Source organism: Columba livia, chromosome 3 (genome assembly GCF_036013475.1).
Source record: "Columba livia isolate bColLiv1 breed racing homer chromosome 3, bColLiv1.pat.W.v2, whole genome shotgun sequence".
In the NCBI taxonomy this organism is placed as follows: Eukaryota; Metazoa; Chordata; class Aves; order Columbiformes; family Columbidae; genus Columba; species Columba livia.
This window is the reverse complement of record NC_088604.1, coordinates 67,478,386-67,498,726: the sequence shown is the minus strand read 5'-3', so window position 1 is coordinate 67,498,726 and position 20,341 is coordinate 67,478,386. Positions and strand designations below refer to the sequence as shown.

Genomic DNA, 20,341 nt, shown 5'->3' with positions numbered 1-20,341 from the left:
TGGACCACCCTCATCATCTGTGTTTGTGTCCATACATCACGTCTGCCTACATGTGTGCTGGGCTCTAATGGGAGCAGCCCTGTAGTTGCTTGCCACAAGAAATTAAGGGCTTGGAAGAATAAAATTAAATTTAGTGAGTAATAAAACTCACATCAGAATCAGTCCTGTGGATTTCAATCTGGTAACTGAAAACTGTGTTCTTATTTGTTCTAAGGCCAGAAGGGTAAATACTGAGTTAAACTAAATTAAAACTTAAGGAAGTAAACCTTAAACTTAGGTTGGTTGAAGTGGTTTGCATTTTATTTTGTATAAGTTATAAGCTCTTTGGGATAGTGATAATATTTTATTTTGTACAACACCTCACATTAGATTGATACCTAAATGCTATTATATAAGAAGCTTTGAAGGCCAAGTTAAATTTTTAGCATAAACGTAGAAAACTCCGGGTGATGTTGCACTATGTGGTCATTAGCAGATAGAAAACAAGAAAAAAAATTCTAAGTAAACACTGTTATGTCAGTGTGTTAGGGTGATAATAATCTGCATCATTCCTTTTGTTACAGGGCATAATTTCTGGTTTATTTACTTTTTCTGCTCCTATTCCACTGTTTCTTCTCAAATATGTATGATCTGCCAGTGGATAAAAAGCTACTTGTCTTTGCTCTGAACAAAACTATTAATTATGTAGAATTAATTCTAGAGGAAACCATAAGAACAGATGCTTGTTGTTGATACATTTTATATGATTTGTATTCAGTGTTACGGAAATGAGGAAGTCTTTTTTCTATAGTAGCAAATATTTCACTACTGTAATCCAATTGTTCTGGTGTTTTATGGAAAACATGAAAATTTTTCTCTATGTAGGTTGTTTTCTTAAGTCATTAAGGCAGGGAACAACCAGTTTTGATTATGTGGTCAATAGTTTCCAACGTGTGGTTCTTGGGAGTGTTGGATGTGGTCTGCAGCTGATCCAAAGAACACTGTCCTCCTTAATTGCTATTTCTGGTCAAAAATTGAGGAAGGTCGTCCAGTGGCTTGCCTGAAATTTTGCGAGTTGGCAGTAGCTCCTAATACAGAATGTGTAAAGAACATGGATGGAGATAATCTGAAGTTGTCTCCTTACCTGTTCTTTAACTAGCTGCAGATTTTTAAAAGCATTAACACAACAATAGGGATTTGTTTGTTTAGGTATTTTGCAGTAAGACAGTTGAAGTGGCGTCCTTCCCTCTGATTGTGTACTCTGACTTGGAGAAAATATAGCAGTTAATATATCTCACCTAATCCTAATCTCTTTCTATAAATACTAATTTTCTAATTTCTATTTCCTTGTGCTGCCTGCCAAAAAAGTAACAGGAAAGATGAGATTTGCTTGCTATCTGACAAATTTCCCTGTGTCATTACTTCGTTAACACTTTGTTTATCCTTTTGCTGGTTTAGATTGCTCCCTGCTACAGAGTCTATTTTACTTACGTATTTGTGTGGTGTCTAGTGTAGGGCAATTTGGGTCTGCACCTGGGGTGCCCAGGTGCTTGGCCAGCAGCGCTGGGTGCTTTTCCCATCGTACGTTAGCACACCTGTTGTACTCCAGCCATGTCCCTTCCCTTCTCCCCCTCCAGCTCCTTATCATCAATTCTGGTCCCTCGTTACTGCCGCTGGCTACTTTGCCTGCACAGGAATGGCAAGTACCGTCTATGAGGAATACAGGAGCAGTAAGGGATGGAGTAGGGCAGGAGGTGGGCTCTATTTGTGTACTGTCTGCCCCAATGCAGTTAAGTGCTGATTGCAGTACATACGCCAGAATAGCACACCACAGTATTAGGGCAGTGGAAATACGAAACCGTAGTAGCAGGTTGGGTGAGAAGTTATGTAATTTACCTACAGGTAGCACTGCTGTCCATTACCTTTCTGTGGATGAAGCAGGTTCTGACACCTAGGCCTGTCAGTGAATGGGGTCTCAAGCACTTGAGATGTACCTGCTCCCTTCCCCTCTCGAATTATCTAACAGCGCTTACTTGCTATATGTGCTTTTGATTTATATCAATACTTCTAGAGTATTGAACTTGTTTTCTTACCTATCCACTATTAATGATACATCTGTTTTTATCACTCAGGGAACACCAGTATTTGTTCACGCTGGACCTTTTGCTAACATTGCACATGGCAATTCTTCTGTTTTGGCAGATAAAATTGCCCTTAAATTAGTTGGAGAGAAAGGTTTTGTAGGTAAGTAATTATTTTCCTTATTATATTATGGTTTGTTGGTAAGTTAGCAAACAGTGATAAAAGTGAATGGATAAAATTGCAGCAAAAGGTAAGAATTCTACTTCATTTTATGCCAATATTAATAATAATCTTAAAGGGAACATGTAAAAACCCAAAGCACCACTTCTCTCACCCTGCCCTTTGTCACAGGGGTTTTCTATCATATGAATGGAAGTAGGTTGGTGGCAGTCTTGAGTCTTGATCCAGGTTTTGGAGCCCAAAAAGTTTCATCTTGTATTCCTCTCCATTCACTCCTTCCCTCAGGCACGAGAGCATATCATTCCATTTCATGCTCTTTTTTTTGTCATATCCACCTGTTTGTCTTTAATACTCCTTTTTGCTTCGTTCGTCTTTGGCCCCAGTTTTTCTTTTGGTAGACGAAGTGGTGTAGCGGCAATAGAGGAAAACCTTTGTGTGTTGCCAGCTAAAGGCTCTTGTTCAGCTTTTATTCTACATAACACAAATCCCTGTGAAACTGGCTTCAAAATGAGACTACTTTTGCTCTGCTGAGCAAAGAACTTCAGCATGAGTTTTAGATCCTTGTCAGATTATTAAAAGCAATAGTTCCTAGAGTGGCCTAGTTAAACTAACTTTGCAGGTAGTCACAAGTATAAATAGTTGTTCTAATGGTTGTAATTACTGTAAGCTTTATGTTTTTAAAAAATACATTGTTTCTGGGAGCTAGTCAGAGCACGTGGGCAGAGACCACATGTAGCTCTTGCTGGTTTTTGAAGTACTATCCCATCCTACCCTACACAACTGAAGTCTAAAATGACAGCTGGAAGGTGTGTACCAGTCCATGTTGAGGTCATGTTCATACAGGCAGAGAGCCCAATGCCTTGTGAAGCTCCACAGCAAAGCAGCTGGCAAGAAACTCCACCACATTCTACTCAGGGAGGTGTGTGGCTGAATCCCAGACTGGCATTGGAACTCAGTGGGGAAAGCTGATCCTCTGGTTAGTTCAGACAGGAGGAATGCAGGACAGCTACGCTGCAGTGCTGTAACTAGCTGAACAAGTTTACTCACTCTTGCTAAAAGTAAAAATTTTCACTGTTCCACGTTTCTCTTTTGCCATTGTTCTCGTGGAGTTCATCCTTTCCTCGCGTTGGATCTGGCACTCATTAGGTTCTTGTATGAGCAATGGCAGTTCATGTTTTGCCATGCAGGTTAGTTGCATAAGCTCATGAAAGATTCCCAGAGGTGCTGGAAATAGCATAAGTGGCAGAACTGCATGGCCAGGAGAGGCATTTTAGGGACCACGAGCTATGAGAATGGCTCTCAGCGTTGTGCAGCTGCTTCCAAAGCTGTAACATAAGAAATCTGTGACAGGGTCTGCAATTAAATTATTTTCCTGTATAGCAGAATAAATATCTTAATGACTGAGCTAGCATACATACATTATGATATTTTATATATTTATTTTATTTATATATTTATCACTTTATTTTTCTACTTAAGCCGTAGTTATTTTAGAGCAGAACATCCTGTGAAGTGTGCAGACAGTACTAAAGAGAATAGCATGGCCGTGAACTTGCACCACAATTTCACAGACACAGATATTTTGGATTTTCTGTCCTGGCTTAAGCAGCCTCCTTCCTCCAGCTGCTTGTTTCCAGTCCTGTGCAACCCCTCGCTTGCCAGCACACCTGTTTGCAGAGTCACGTGATAAACTAAACTGGAGAGTTGGTCTTGACCGAAAACAACTGCAACAAAAAAAACTTTTCTTCCTTCCCCTCACTCAGTGGCAGAGCAGGGGGAAGGTGAGATAATGCCACATAAGATAGTGTTTTTGCTGAAATAAATATTTGTAATATTAGAGCCTCATTTGGAGCTTTAAAGTGCCAGTAAAGCTACTGTGGATGCACTAGCTAATCAGATTGAGCCTGCATTGCTGGAGCAGCTAAGCCTGTCTCCTTTCTCAGCCTGTGCTCAACTGTTTTTGCATGACATCGCGGCAGAAACCTGTTGCCCTTTTTGTTGGCTTAGTTTTCTGCTGACTTAACACAGAAGCAGTTCAGCTCAGAGTCACAAAAACACTGGAGCTGGGGCAGGAGAGCGTGAGCTGGGACAGCCAGCAGCAAAAAAATAATCTGTTGTGTAGATCCCACTGTTTGTGTGACTGTGTGCCATGGCCAAGGCAAAAAAAAAAAAAAAAAAAAATTAAAATCCTCCAAAATGTTCTTTTAAAACTTATTTTTAAACCTTGCCTTCTCTCTCTGGCTTACATTGCCTGCGTCTCTGCTTGCTCTGCAGCTGGAATTGCAACGTGCTGTGCCTGTTCAGTAGTGCCAGTTGACAACGGTGTAGACTGTTTCGTTTAAATAAAATCTAAACAAAGTTTAACCGTTGAGTCCTGTCGTGAACTCTCACTAATTGAAGGCATTCCCTACTTCAGTGCCAGGTATCCAAGTGAATCGCAAGCCCTCATTAGTTTGAGGCAGCCTAAGCCTTTTAGCTCAGCTTGTCCATTTCCTCTTCCCTTGTATGTAGCCTTGTTGCTACATACTGACGACTCAGTCTTTTTGCTCTAATGCTGAGTTCTCTTAGTACGAGTTTTATCACAGAACTTTTAATGCAGTATCTTGGCCAGCACTGGGTGATTTGCACTTATCTTCTCAGACTTCTACTGCTTTGGACCCATTGCTCTGCACATTCCCCCCATCCTTGCTGTGAGCCAGTGCAGCCCATTGAGGATGGCTGCGGGACGCAGGCAGCCCCTGCCCTTGTGAGTGGCTCGTGCACTTGATTCTGACATTTCATTTTTCTTTTGTATGAAAGATTGCCTAAACTGGCCTGTTTAACTAATTCTACGTTACTTGCTTTTGGCTCACCTTAGTTGTTAATCAGTGAGGACAGCTGACATGTCAGCAGTGTCAGGGAAAAGAGCTTGATGTTTAGACTGAGTCCTGTGCTATGACTGAGTGGGGAAATATGCCTTTATCTGTATTTAGGCAATTACTTCTTTTGGGGTGTTTTGTTTTGTGGTGTTGACCTCCTTCATTCCCCTTTTGCTCTTCATTGCTGTCCTCTGATGTCTGAATGCCAGACTCATGGCTGATCCACAGAAGCTGGTTAATACTGAAGGCCACACCTGGTGTAAATTGCAACTGAAGTTTTTAGTGGCAGGCCTGAGGATAAATTTACCACTTCTGCAAACCTTCAGTTTTGCAGAAATTTTTCTTTGTGCTTGTGTTCTTATTGCATGGTTCAGCGGAGTGTGTTTTGATTTTCTGGAAGTCCTCTTCTGAAATTACCTCTGCCTCATCTTTCTTTCCTCTGTAGTTTCCTACCATTGCTTTGAGGAAGATTTTCATGGGTAGTTTAGAGTGATTGCCTTAAGTGAACAAAGAACTGTTGTATTTGTTTCTCTGACAGCAGAAGTCTCATGTTTGGATCAACATAATGTATGATGTATATTGCAAAATACATGATTTAAGCTCCAAAGATTACACTGTTTAAGGAGCTAAGTGTTCCTGGTAATATTTTGCCATGTAAGATGCTGCAGTATAGGAACGAAGCATTTCACAAAACAGTTTTGGGTGTTCCTAAACATGCAGACACATTTCTCAGGGATTTGGGAAACTGTGCACGAGTTCAACCACTTTGTAACTGCTGCCAGTTAAGAGTCTCATTCATAAGCACTGGATGTATGCGGAACAAAATATAAAGGCCTTGCCTTAGAAAGACTTGCTTGTTACTCGAGAGGCAAGAGGTGACAAGTGCCTACTGACAGGCAGCTGGCAAAGCACAGGAAAAATTGCCTTTATCACAGTAGTATTGCTGTTCTGCTCACCCAGCAGTTTTCTTTTTTGTGGTAGTTTCCGGGGGTGGGTGAGGGGAGGAGGGGGGCAGGAATTCTTGGTGTAATTTGCAAGTAGAGGAATAGTGAGAGAGTCTTTGCGTTTCAGGAGGCATGTCTCGTGTTGGGGAGAGCGGAGGAAGGAGTGCAAACAAGCATCAGTGGGATGGTATTTATTCTGGTTGCTGATGTCTTGAGTGTCTCATTGGGGATACAGTCTTGTTTAGAGAGAAGTGCCATGAATTGCACCCAGAAATGTAGGGGACTAGACTACAGAGCCCATACCAACTTGTCACCTTTCAGGCATGACATGAGGACAAAGTGTTTTGCAGTCCTTGTTGACTCCTGTGGGCATGTATGCAGGCAGCCTTGGTAAGAAAGTAAAGGAAATATCAATAAACCAAAAAAAGGAGAGGGAAATTTTGGTAACTTTATCAACACAGAATGAAGTTGGTCACTCCTAGTGATGAGTCTGGTGTTTTGCTCGGGAAGAGGTAATAATTTCTGATGCTTAACACGTTTAATATCATCAGGTTTTCTTGCATCACATCTCTCTGCCAGTCCTTCTTCCTCCTGTGTTGGCCTCAAGTTCCTTTTCTGCATCAGTCTGATTGTTTCTTAATACTCTGTTAAGGTGAATAGAAAGGATGAACTACTAGGATTTTTATTCAGTGAATGCAGGCTGCCCAGAAGGTGTTTTGAAGACTTAAAGGATGAAAAAGGAATGAGCTTTCCTGAGACATATTTGCCAGTATGACAGAAATTACTGTAATAAACAACTCAGCAGGCTGTCCTATCCACCTCTTTAATGCCTCGAAGGTGTTTCAGCTGAGGAAAGGCATTGTTGTAAGTCAGAAAAAAAGTGAAGCATGAATATGTTTTTGGAATCCTAAACCGAAGTTCTTCTGAAGTTCTTTTTTCAGGCCTGGACTACCTGATTGGTGATTGCTTTCTTTCCTACTCTTGGTAAGCCCATCCCATTCAATGCTGAGAGCACACTGTGCTAAGCAAGGTTAAGTGTGCCTTTGTCTTTCCTCGTGGCATATCAAGTGACAAGAGGGAGGTCACTGCAAGCTGTTGGTGCCTTTCATAGGAAAGGTTCCTTTTCTGTTTCATTCTTTAGTTGGTCCACTTGATGTAATTGGAAAGACTTTGTCAAACATTTTTAATGGTATAAGCTCAAGCAGATGCAGTAAATTTTTATAAGCTAAGTAACTGACTCTTTATTGTGCTGGTACTCTTGTTAGAATAAACTAATGATGCTAGCTGCTCTGTCTGTTCAGTACATACGAAGTTGTATTTCAGAGGGTATCCATTTTACATAATTCTCATAGTAGACATTGTATAATAAGTTTATAAACCACCTAATAAAATTTGTATGAGTTTAATACACTAAGTGAATAATCTTCAGTAGATTTTTTTAAATGTCATAAGACACTTCTATCTATGTTCTTAGTAGTAGTGTTTTTCCTAAAAAAGAAATAAAGCCCAAATACTTTGGCTAAACTTCTTTTGGCACCCATAGTACATGTGATATTATTACATTTAAAAGTTGAGTTCAAGGATTTCCTTTTAATTTTTTATGTTGTTCAATACCACTAGGAAGGGGATCCATGTGGTGACCCTCCAGAGAGCTTTAATTTTTCACATTCTCTCCAGCATCTTTCTACCTTGTGTTATTTCATCTCTGACTTCTTCACGCATTATTTTCACAAGAAATAAAATGTAATACTATTACATTCCAACATTATGCTCTTTGAACCAATGCGGGTTTTTTTCTTGCTTTAAGTGTTAAAGCCATGCTACAGTTTCGTGGTACAAGGTGGATGACAGCACTATCAGTGTAGGTGTTACTGGCCCACTCTGAAACATGTGTGCTACAAACTAGAAAAGGGATGTTAAAAACTTTGCAGTGTTTTCTCTGATCCCATTCATAATGCAGCTGCTCAAGCAGCTGTGCTTAGCACAACTGTGGCAGTGGGCTGTTGGGGAGAAAGATGATACTGTGTTAGCCAGTGTTGCTGCAAGGCTCTTAAAATCATGGCCTAATAGCGCAAGGCATAGTGGTACCACAAACTGCAAAGTAAGGCACCATTGCTGCAAGAGGATTGTGAATCTTTTGCCATTCACGTCCCAAGTGGCCTTTTTATTTCTTTCTTCACGTTTCTCAAGGTAAAAGTAAATTCAATTTCTTTCACATGTTGTAAAGTGGAAACAAAGCATCTTCTCCTCTTCCCTGTTGCTTTTAAAATCTTAGCAAATTTTCTTACCAGTAAGCTGGAAAGTCTTCAGAGACGTCAGGCAACACATTTTCTTTCACTGACAGGAATTCAAAGTTCCTGAAAGCTAAGCTTACTTACAGTTTCGTCACAAATAATCTGAGTGCAAATCATGCATCCCTTGTTTACGGATTGCTGCCACTGAAGGTCAGGTGACAATTATTTAAATGACTTTCTATTGCAGAAAATGCTTAACACAGTCTTGCGGTAATTTATGAATTATTATGCCAAATGACAATCAAAATTTTTCTCATATCTTCGTGTGTTCAGAGTCCTTGAGAAAGCCCTGAATGACTCCACATTTTCAGTGCAGATCTCTTGAAACTTTTGCTTCTGGCAGTTCTGATCTTTAGCATACATTGCAAAATAAAACTTTTCAGAAGGAAGATTGGGTAGAAGAGACCTCTTGTGAACATTTTTGTGTGTCAGGAAATATTCTAGCATTGACCTTAGTATAATATGTCACTGTATTTCGGAGTTGAATTAACTGGGAGCTTGTAAACTATGCAAAGCTAAGCTCTAAACTGAAAGTTGATATTGATTATGAACTAATGAATTATGTCTAACTAATATTACACTTTCCATTTAAAAAGTGGTATTATGCCCAATAAGGAGAGGTGATGCTATTTTGAAGATAAAAGCTCCCACTTTGTGGACCGTCTTGTGAGATTTTATCTTCTTCCCATTAAAGAAAAAATAAATCTGCAAAGTGTTAAAAATTCACATGGCATTCCCTCACTACAAAACATATTTGTGAATGTGCTTTCCCAAATCTGTTGTTGGTATCCAGAATGATGAGGGCCAATTTACAGGAATAAAAGAACATGCGATTATAAATCATCCGTCATTTAGTTGCATTCTCTGCTTTATCTGACAAGTGTATCAGATGATCTCCTTCATAAACTGACTGAGCTCCAGTTTGAAACTAGCTGGAATTTTTAACTCTTGCTGCTACTGCTGGTAAGTTAGCTGGGTTTCTGTGGCCAATTTGGACTGATTTACTCTTGTTCTGTAAAACTGTTTTCCGGCTTAGTCTTTTCTTTTGCAGGTGATAATTTTTTTACTGTCTGTCAAACTAAACAAACACAACTTGTCTAATCTTTTCTAGGCTTGCCTTTCCTATAACACAGCCTATCTGCGTTTTTAGGTGTTGCATCTGTTACAGTATTCAATTTCTTCAACATAAATGCTTGCACAGAGCTCTGCAAAGTCAATCTTGGCTTGCTGGTGTTTATCTTCAAATCAATCACCATTTTTTTTCCTCATGTTCCTTACATCACACATTCTGTGATTGACAATACTGGTAGGCTCCCACACACTGATGTTTGGAAGTTCCCAAATTGCAGGTCAGATTTGTGTCATTGATCTCCAGTGGCAATGGCTGTTTTCTAATAACTTTCAAATCTGTTTCTCTTCATTTCTTTCTAAACACCACAGCAGCTTTTTCCTGTGTCATATCCTGGTTCCTCTCCATGTTGGCGATGCTCTCAAACTTTGTCATTGTCAATAATCTCCATCAGCGTTACTCATTCTGCTGAGGTTGTTTAGCAAATAGGAAATTAGAGCTCTCAGGCTGGTCCTCTCCTGTCCCACAGTTCTCCTGTCATGGCTGAGTATTCTCCTCTCTCTTAATCATGTGATCATATTTTTTTCTAGTCTTGCTGACACATTCCTCTGTATTGCTGTAGCACATTTTTCTCCTGAAGGCCACATTGATGAGATGTTGTCACATTTTTGTTACTGGAGAAAGCTTTGTATCTGGCATAGCCTGCCTCTGCTAAACAAAACTTATAGTTCTTACTTATCTCAAATTTTTTTTAAATTATTCTTTTCTCAAAAATCTGTTTGAAAACCGTTAAGCCTATAGTAACTCAGATTTCTCCCCACTCCTCTAAATTACTTAAGTACAGGTTTTGATACTTTGCAGATACAAGGCACCAACAGAAAATAAACTTATTTAAAATGCTGATGCAAGCTTTACGTTGTATGGGGTTTGTTTTTTCTTCCAGGATTTTGAAATTCCTGATTCACTCCTCATTAAGAGTAGTGCATTCAGCTCTTCTATTTTTTTTTTTTTAATTTCATCTTTAATATGTTGACCTTACTTTATTATAGCTTCTACTTTTTAATTCGTGTGGGTGAAGACGCTTGCAATTTGGTTTAGTTTCCTTGGCAAGCTCTGACACTCTTTCTCTATTGTAGCAACACTGTCTGTCTTTTCCTTTCTTCTAAAGCTCATATAATTACTAGTTACATATCTCTGCTCAAATGTCCACCCTGTATAGTAACAAAATTATGCATTTGGCTGATTTTCCTCCTAGAGACCAGGAGTTACCACTGTTCTCAGCCCAGATGTCATGTGAAAGACCAGGAATTTTAATTGGTACATTTAGAGGAGTTTCAATTCATGGGTGATTTCAGTGTGAGGAAAGCAATTTAACGCAGAACGATGGCATGATAGAAGATAATGAAGCGATAGCATGGCCTTGCGTGGTTGTTCTCAAGTTTTTTTTAAACTTTGCTGGTGGATGGATATTGCTGTGTGCATCTCTGACAAAAGAAAATATATGGTTTTCTCAGAGATTAAGAGCTGTGAAGTGGCACCGTGTATGTGTTGGTCTGGTGCTGGTGGTCCCATTCATCTCCACCAAGCAAGTGGAGAATTGGACATACATACCTCATTTGAGAAAGCCACACTTTGTTTTCTTCATAGTGGGTTTTCAGAGTAGAAGGGAGATGTCATGCAATAGTGTTTGGATGGGGATCGTATTCCCAGGGGATTTGCCGCAGTGATGATGGGGAGGCAGGAGGGGCAGCGTGAGTGTTCCTGCTGGTGTCTGGTAAGCAGAGCTGTCTGGCTCCTGAGGAGCTGGTGTCCTGAGAAGACATGTCCTTGCTGCTCCTCCTGGCCCAGGAAAATACGAGGAGATAGAGCTGCTGAGTCCATCATTTGTCACCAGCAGCTCACGTTCTTAGGTTGAGAACTGCTGGTCTCATGGCTGAGGCACTGTAGTGCATGTTAGGAGGCATGCATACGGCTTGTGACCACCTCCAACCTTGACTAGCTTACCTTACACAGGTAATTTCAGCCTCCATGCCCGCATATATAATCCCATTCTTCCTGATTGGTTTATTCAGTTTCTAAACTTTCTTAGGGGCAAGAACTCTCTCACCAGAGCAAATGGAGAGATGCCAAACACTACAGTAGTAAGAACTTTAAGGTAACAGGACTTTTGTAGAGCCATGGCAACTGCCAGTACTTAAACATGCATCAGGAATTCACTGACAAGCTGACATGGTATTTTAATGCTCTATATGCTGACCTCTTCTGCAACATGTTAGAGCTTAACACAACTCTTCCTTCTGTCAATGACATTCATAAATTAAAGGTATGGAGTGTAGAGCTGTTAAGGGCTATCCTTTATGCCCGGTCTCAGGACAGTTATCCAGAGGTAAAAATAGATAGGAAGGATCTGTCATTTGTTCAAAAAGTAGAGGCACTGCCCAGTTCCTGATAAAATACCACTCTACGGAGTAGAAACTGATGACATTGCAACTTCTGTCCTATTCATTTTCCCTTCTCAAGTAGCCATCTTACCTAGTTTTAAAACTCCAGCTTGTATGAAGCAAATAAGCAGTTCCTTTTGTTCTTTTGTTACCTACTGGCTGCATTGCTTTTATTTATAAAAAGAGAAGAACCAGAGGTTAAAAAAATACAAACAGTAAAACATAATATATGCTAGGAAGTTCTCACAATTTATCATTTGGCAAAGGAAATAAAAGCAGGCTCCCTAGCTAACAGCGTTACTTTTGCTTGGGGTTATTTGGCAGAAAATCCATCATCCTGTCTTCATTTGTGAGTATTTCATATTGACTTACACCCTTTAGCAAGGGTCAGTAGGGCAGAGTATGCATAAAGAGTTCAAGTCCCTTTTCAAAGGCTGAATTTCAATTTTAGTGGATGGTTTATTTTTAATATCATTTGGAAATGAAAGGTCTTTATTAGATTTTTTTGTTTGTTTGTTTTACTGGCTTTTTGATACTGAAATCTAATATTCTTTTTTATGGACTACTTGCATAAGAATTAGGTTTCTTCAGACATGTCCATCATGTTGGAGAAACCTTTGCTTTGCTTTTTGTTTTCTGAGCCATTGTTCTGAATCTGCAGGCAGGAGTGCTTTGTTGCCTGCTAGCTTTTATAATTAAAATTGTTAATAATGTACAAATATGAAGGGGCCAATATTTGTTTATATGCGTATTTACTTTGTGAACTGTTGACTTACATTTTCAAGGCTCCAGAGGAGTCAATACAAATGCGAAACGTGGTAAGGATATAAATACGTGTATTTCCATTTTTTATTATGGCAGTTATAGTTGGCAGAGGTTTAATATAATCCAGTACAAGTTTATATTTAGTGGAATTGATTTTGTGTTTTCTGCTGCTATTCCATAAACATGTGCACACTAAGAGCTCAGTTAATGGGTGTCTTCAGGGAGAATTGTTCAAAGCTACATTGTCTTTGGGATCGGAACACCAAAATGTTTTCTTCTCCTGTGCTACCCTCCCTACCAGCCCAATTGAAATAAAGTCATGGTTTGGGGAAAAGATTACAGTATATCTTTAGATGTTCTTGGAAGAAAAATGCACATGCAGAAGGTTCCTAAGATTTTTTATTTGCCGATGTTTTATTTTGCCTCATAAATTTTATTACATACTCTATAAGACAATATAAAAGAAAAATACTGTGATTTCTCAGAAAGTAGGCTGACTTCAAATTGGGGTTTGTTTTGGTTTGGTTTTTAAATTTTCAAACAACAGACCGTGTGTGTTATTCTATGCTGAAAATGTCTAAATATAATAATTTTAAAAGAAATTGTTATTTCTCTTTGAAAACATAAATTAAGTTTGTTTACATATCTGATCATATAACCTGGTGGGATTAACTTTAAAGAAAAATATCAATAATTCATGACTAGTCATATAAATATATTTCTAAACCATTTCTAAACATGTTAATTAGATTGCAAATAATACCAGGTTATGTATGGCCAGTACAATTTGCTAATGGGAAGAGTGTTGCTTTGGCAGATGTCCAAAGTGCTTTTGAAGGTCAGATGTTGACAGTATTTGATAGTGTTCAGAGACTGTTTTCTGATTATATAAAATAATACATTAAAAGAAAAGATTAATATCCTAAGTGATATATCAGGGTCAGTCTGCTGCTCTGACCTCGTCATTTTATTTTTGCAGTTTTATATAACTGCCCTGTAATTAATCTGATTTGATTGAGAAAACAGATTCGACTCCAATACAGTAAGACAAAATGTGGGCTACATATTTGTACATATTTGAGTGGCCTATCTGTCTTTTATATGGTGGGTCTTTTTGTTGATCCCTTTATCCTTGATTTGCTATGCTGACAGCTTTATCGAAGCTGACAATCTCAAACTCTTCAACTTTGCTTCCTGAAGTAATAAGGCACATGCTTGTAATGTATCTTCAGCTTGGCCCCAGCTGCAATCTCTGAGTGGGAATGAAGCTTCAGGGACAAAGCAGATGCTTTACATGCATGAGGATGCTGCGTCTGTCCTCTGCCTTCATCTACTGCATCTCAAACGGAGCTCCCAAGAGACTGAGTAACAGCTTCATAAATCAAAGGTTGCAGATTCAGCTTTTCCTGCAGCCAATTAGGAACTGAGCATATGGTTTGGGGTCCTTTGCTGCACGAGGAGTGAAAAAGCACAAAAATGCGGGGGAAGGCCAAGGGCAAAAGTGTAGCTGAGATGACAAGGTGATAGGCAATTATTAACAGGAACTGAAAAAGAAATCAATGATTTATAATCTTTAGTAAAGGAGTATCCACTAATAATGTACAAATATTGCAAAAATGGTAATGAGTTGCAATGGCAATTCTGTTGCCTTGATTACATGAATTGTGGTTAAGTGGAGAAACTCACAATAGGCATTGAAGGATTAGCCCTGAGCAGTTGAAAGGATTTGGCTTGTAAACTAGTAGAATTATGGTTTGGTTTGATTTTGGTTGTGTTCTTAATTGGGAAATCCATGTAGGAAAATCCTTCTCCATGTGGGATTTGTTGGTGTGTGACCTTAGTACCTTCACTCTCCTCAGTTTATAATTCTTTCTCTAAGACAGATTACACATATGTACAGACATATGGTTCAACACACACAGTTATTTTCCACAGCAATTTTAACCAGCTGAGTAATTTTTCCTTATCCAAAAATTACAGGGAAAACAGTAAATACATATTAATAAGTTTGACACAAGCCATCAATCTTACACTTTGAACAGAGTTTCAAATACTGGCTTTGTCGAGTTTATTTTAAAAATATAGGCAATTAAAACCAAGCTAATGCCGAGCTAATGCGGATACAGAAGGTATTGGAGGGCTTACATCTGAAAATCTTCCATGATTTCAGAAGTTGCTCCCGCTGTATTTCTCCATGCTTGTGGCTATTACATAAGGTCTGTGCAGCACAGTGGGCTTTATGTGCCTGCTTCTTTTATCCTCATCTGCTCTTCCACGGCTTGTGCTGCATTTTCTCACCACTAGCAATTTTTTCACATCTTGTAAAATACTACAAACAGTATCCTGTGCTTTCTCCCTCTGTGGAAAGTCATTCTGTGTATTATCTTAAATTCTTTGTGTGTTTGAAACATCTATCACACGCTTTGTAGAATTTCCACCAGCACAGAGCTATACAGCTAAGCTCTCGGATGGTCTTGTAATTTACGGCCTTTGCATCAGATGTTTCACTGTGCAATTTTTTCATCAAGACAAACTGCTAGTGTGGTAGAATGCTCTTCTTCCTGGGGATACATAACAGGAGATGTCCTTTTCCATGGATTTCTAAAACATGGCTCATTAGTTTTGGCAAGAATAGTGGTGGTGGTGTCCCCTCCCAGGCCAATCATGAAGAAAAAGTATTCTGTCTCCTAGCAAAGACTAAGTGGAATGAAACCTCTTCCTACAAGAAGGATTTGCTGCATGCATGCACTGAAAATACAGTGCCAAAATCATGGATGAAATGGTAGTCATAATAACCACGCACTCCCCGAGACTTTAAAAGGGCAGAGTGGGGAATACTGCCCATAATGTGTGCCTCAGTTAAGAGTTTGAGGGAGTTTTAACAAGGCAGCAGCCCAAGGCAGATCGTTGCACGCATTATGGGGTAGGCTTACACTGCAGTGATTGATGATCTGTGCCTGGCATGCCTCGGGTGATTGCACCAAGTGACAGGAGCATTGATCATCGTGATTCAGCGATGGCTCTTTGTTGTGTGGCATCCACCAAAACTGCGGCTGACACCTCTGTCCAACCGTCCATGTACAGGTGCTTTTGTTTTGTGGTGAGAACAAGAAGTGCATGTGGCTGGCAAAGTGATGTCCTGGCCTTGCTGCCTCTTGCAGCTGTGCCCATCTGGAGGCATGCAGGAGCGTGTGAATACCCACAGCCTGGCGTGTGGTGGTGAGTGGTTAGATGGAGTTGTCTCTGAGTTATGGTAGTCTCTGAATGTACCTTGCATGGCTGTGGGGAAAAAAAAGTATTAGTTATTCGCTACCTGTATCATTCATTGCCTGATTGTAGTTCTGCTGCTCTTTTGAAATTATGTCACCTACCAGGGTGTATGCTGAAGTGGTCTTCTCTTGTTTATGTCCTCTCTTTCCTTTTTCATGAATCAGTACAATATTGGTGCTAAGGCAGGTGTTACTTCATGGCCATTTGATGAAATGGGTAGAATATTTCCAGGGAAGAGATCTTCAGGCTCTCTGCCTGCCTATTGAAGTCAGTGTTTTCCAGATGCCTGTAACGTGACTTCTTAAAGCATGTTCAAAGTCCATTTTCTGTAGCTCTTTCAAAGGCAGTAGGAGGAAACAAAACCTGAGAGCTCAACAAAAAGCAGCTTCGTTTTGATGGAATGTGCATTTGTGGCAGGAGCTTCAGCCAACTGGATCTTTTTAAAGTGAAGGTAAATGAAAGTCTATTAGTGAGATACCCAGAAAGAAACATGGTTTAGGTGTGATGAAATTTATTTTAAGCACTTAGGGTAATACTATGGGTACCATGAGTTGAGTTAATATATGCCTTGCAGTCAGGGAACTGTAGAAGAACGGCCTTAAATGAAGGGCCATCAGTGCTGCTGTTAATTATTCCTTTCACACAACTCCATATAAAAAAGTGGTGAGGTTTTAATTTTGTGATTACCAGAAGGCTAATAATTCTTTGCCAAAGGCCATGATGATCTCTTAAGTATGAGATAACGTAATTGCCTTATTCCTGTGCCATAAATTGTGCTCCTTTTTAAAAATGTGGTCATCTGTCTTATGAGCAAATGATACTCTGTTACCTGAAAGGAAACGTGCTATGCATGGTAAAAGAATGAAGCCTGAAAGTCACACTTCTTTCGTTAGAATTTTTCTAGATAATATTGTAAAGAAGGAGGTCAGAAAGGGGAGAACTGTGTATATTTGCTTAGGATATTCAGCTGTGCCATTCAGCCATTCATGTCAGGGGCCAACACTTAGCCTATGAGTTATGAATCTTTACATGAGTATAGGGCACAGAAGTTAAGAGAAAGCGGCTCTAAAACCCAGCAGGCTTAGCAGAGGGATTCAGAGAAACATGTAGCCTGTGAAGCCACATACACCTCACTTTATTTCTATTAGAATGAATTGCTTGTGGTTTGTAAGACATCTTCAAGTTTTTAATGCCTGGTGATAAATCTAAATAACGAGTTTGTTATTAGTGAGCTGCGAGAAGATGTCAAATTTTACAATTGAAATATCAAAGTATGGTTTGACAAGGTGGCTAGGGATGAATTAACAGTTTACCACTGTTGAAATGCATCTCCCTTCCTTCCCCTGCTTCTGCTTGTCTGCTTCTGTTGCTTGTTTTAACATGTTCAGACGCTTGTCTGGTCTCACTTCAACTGATTCAAATCTAACCCAATGGAAAAAAAATAAAATAAAAAATTCTGTTTGTTTGTTTTCTGGTTAGCAGATTCCACAAGTTCACCTTCCAATTAGATGAGTGCCAAAACCTGCCAAAGTCTGAGCAGCAGGGAGGGAGCAAGAAAGAAAGGTGGAAGTATTAAGAGGGATCAGGAATTGCCCTTTCAGCAAAGCAGGGTGCTCATTTGGTTCAGCCGTTGTGTAAAACCATGCCCTAAATGGGTATTTTGTAGGCAGGAATTACCACAGTTGCACTTCTGTATATTTTCAAGAGGGGGAGGCAAGCAGAACTGTGGAGATGTGCAGAACGTGCTTTCTGTCACACAGCACCACTCCTGTCAGCTCCTGGAGTTTTCAGTTTGATTTCCCCCCCACACACACCCCGAAATTTCAAATCCAACATATGCAGCGTACATATATAAGCAGATCTGTAAAACCCCCCCAAGAGGAATTGTATCCTTAATTCTGAGAGAATCAAGATTTATCTTCAGCTGTCTGACTTGTAACTAAAGTAAACTTTCTGCTTGTTTTTCATCTATAGTCTGAGGATAATCTCTCTGAGTCATTGTGCCTATGCTTTTGTTTAATGTATGGGATGATCCTGGAAAGTCAGCAGCAACTGGTATTTAAAGTGAGTAACTCTTGAGAGGTTATGCTGTAACCTTTAGTTTCTCATTTAAAGCTGCTCTGCATTTCAGTAGTAAAATTCATCTCTCGTGGAAAAATAAATGTATCTGAGCAAAAGCTTGAAATGGCTGAAGTATATTCCTGAGAGCCGAGCTCCCAGTGCAGCCCTTGCTGCCAGGAGGCAGTGAGTCAGCTGCTGCCTTGGACTCATGGCCACTGGAGACAAGTCTCCTTTGGAGGATGGTGGCATGAATTGAACTGCTGCTGTCATGAGCTGTGATGGCAGGGTACTTGAATGTGAATATTTGTTTTCAGCTGAAGTATTTTGTTTGTGTGAAGCAGTTGAATATTTCCAGGATATTTTTTTTTTTTGTCTCCGAAGAAATTTATAGTAGGAGGGGTCTCAAGCACTAGAGCTTGGGTATTGTTGGTTGGAGAGTACGCTGGTGCAACCAGAAACCAGGAATCTATAGCGTGTCTCTTCAGGCATGCTTGTGCAGGTGGGCTGTTCTCTGTCTACATTTAGACTTCCACACAGTCTCGAATGAGTAGTAATCTACTATTTACGGAACATAACTCCATATAATCTGCTTTCTGAGAATAAAGTTTGTTTTGGTAGGACTTCTTGCAGAAGAAAACGCATTAATAGCTATTAGAAGTGTGATCCTTTTGGCTTCAGAAGCCAGGAGTGACATATCTGCTGGTTCAGCCAACAGTATGGGTTGATGATCAACAGTCAGAAACCTCCAGTGCCCATACCTCTGCAGAGCACACACTGCCCTGGCATCTTTCTTTAGCAAAAAGTGAAAAGTACCTGTTACCTCCAATAAGGAGGTAAAATCTTTGGTAGCCGGTGCAAGCTATTTTTTTAATGGCATAAAAAATGTTCAGCCTTAATATATGCATGTGTAGTTTTCTGCTGGACTTTGTGTCCAGCAGCAGTAGCTGCGAGCACCTGTGTTGCATGCCATCTGAGAATGTATCAGAAGAGAATTGAACACGAAAACTCCCCCTGTTAGGAGAGAGGGGGGGAAAAAAAGGCAGAGCGGGGGGGAAGGGAAAGAAAAAGTATCTGCTGCATTCCAAAATCAGCCATAATAATGGAAGTTCACATGAGATAAATTGCCAGAGTCAGAATGGACAAACATCTGGTTTATTCATCCCTAGCTATACTAACAAAAATACGATATCCTGTTAGATAAATCGCTGTTCATCCTATTTTATCTTCGTGGTTGTGCACCTTGGTATTTTTTACTTAAACAAGAACATATCAGTACTTTACAGCTAGCATGCCTTCAGCTCCAGGTTCACAGTTCATGTGCCTCTGTGACTTTGAACTCTTCTTTTCCTGAGTTTACCAGCAGACAGCTGCACCAGAACAGATATGTTTACATGTGGGGAGTAAGTGGCAGGTCACAGCTCAGAGTTTCCATTTCCTTTTACATTGTTCAGGAATCCAGGCTCACAATTCGTGTCCTAAAACTTTGCCTCATGTGTACACATCTGACTTGGCCCTTTATAGTACAAATATTTTATTTTGACATTGATTTGTTGACAGAAAGGGCTAACTAGGGAGAAGCTACTTTCACTAGAAATTGCCATCAGTTTACATGAAGTTCAATTGTGGGTGAAATATCTTGAAATTCTAAACATCATTTTCTCTAAGGCTCTTAAGCAGTATGTAAATGTGAGGCTAATGCATAACGACTTTATGCACGTATAGCATGACAGATGTATTTTTAGGCAGAGAAAAATTACATTTTGTATTAAGCGTAACAAAGAAATTTGATTAGCTGCTTAAACCATGACACTGACTATATAAGTTATTGTCCTGCATAGGTGATAAAATATTCCCAGGTGTGCTTGGCAAGGCAGTAATTCCATGAAAAGGTTATGGTAATTAAAAACAAGAAAGCAAACCATAGGAGTGATTTGTTAATTTGCTTGAACCCCGGAGTGGAATTAGAGACTTAGGTGAAGAGTATCCGTTGTTCTGACTTTACACTGCGTGACACACTTCTCATCACTGCTATTGCCTAATTCCATATTTGTGAGCTTTTCCTTTCCCTTTTACACCTAACTTGGATATTTTGTCTACTTGCTCTGAATGAAAACTGTGGTTTATTGGTTATTTTGGTAGCTGAACTGAGTGAGATAAATGTTACATAAATGACTTGTAGAAAGGCATATAGCAATTGTGTGTTGCATTTTGCCTACTGTTATTCTGATACAAGATTCTCAGTTACCCTGATGCATTAGAATGAGCCTAGCTTTTGGTCACCCTCACATGGATCTTTTATGAGAAGAAATTATTTGAACTTATTGGAGCATTTTGATGCAGTTTACTTCTGATATATGTGGGTATAGTAATTGCTGGATTTAATTTGTGGCTCACTATT

The 20,341-nt window shown here is 39.6% G+C and overlaps 1 protein-coding gene across 3 annotated transcripts in view; it reads left to right on the top strand.

Annotated features, from left to right (window-relative positions):
- The window catches only part of MTHFD1L (methylenetetrahydrofolate dehydrogenase (NADP+ dependent) 1 like), a 152,938-nt gene that overhangs the window by 62,174 nt on the left and 70,423 nt on the right, over positions 1–20,341 (top strand). For all 3 annotated transcript variants that reach the window (XR_010471430.1, XR_010471429.1, XM_065057433.1), the window contains exon 20: positions 2,112–2,223. Coding sequence is in view for 1 of the 3 variants with exons in the window: in XM_065057433.1 (XP_064913505.1) it covers positions 2,112–2,223 (112 nt within the window). In the remaining 2 variants the exon portion in view is untranslated. The remainder of the gene's footprint in view (positions 1–2,111; positions 2,224–20,341) is intronic.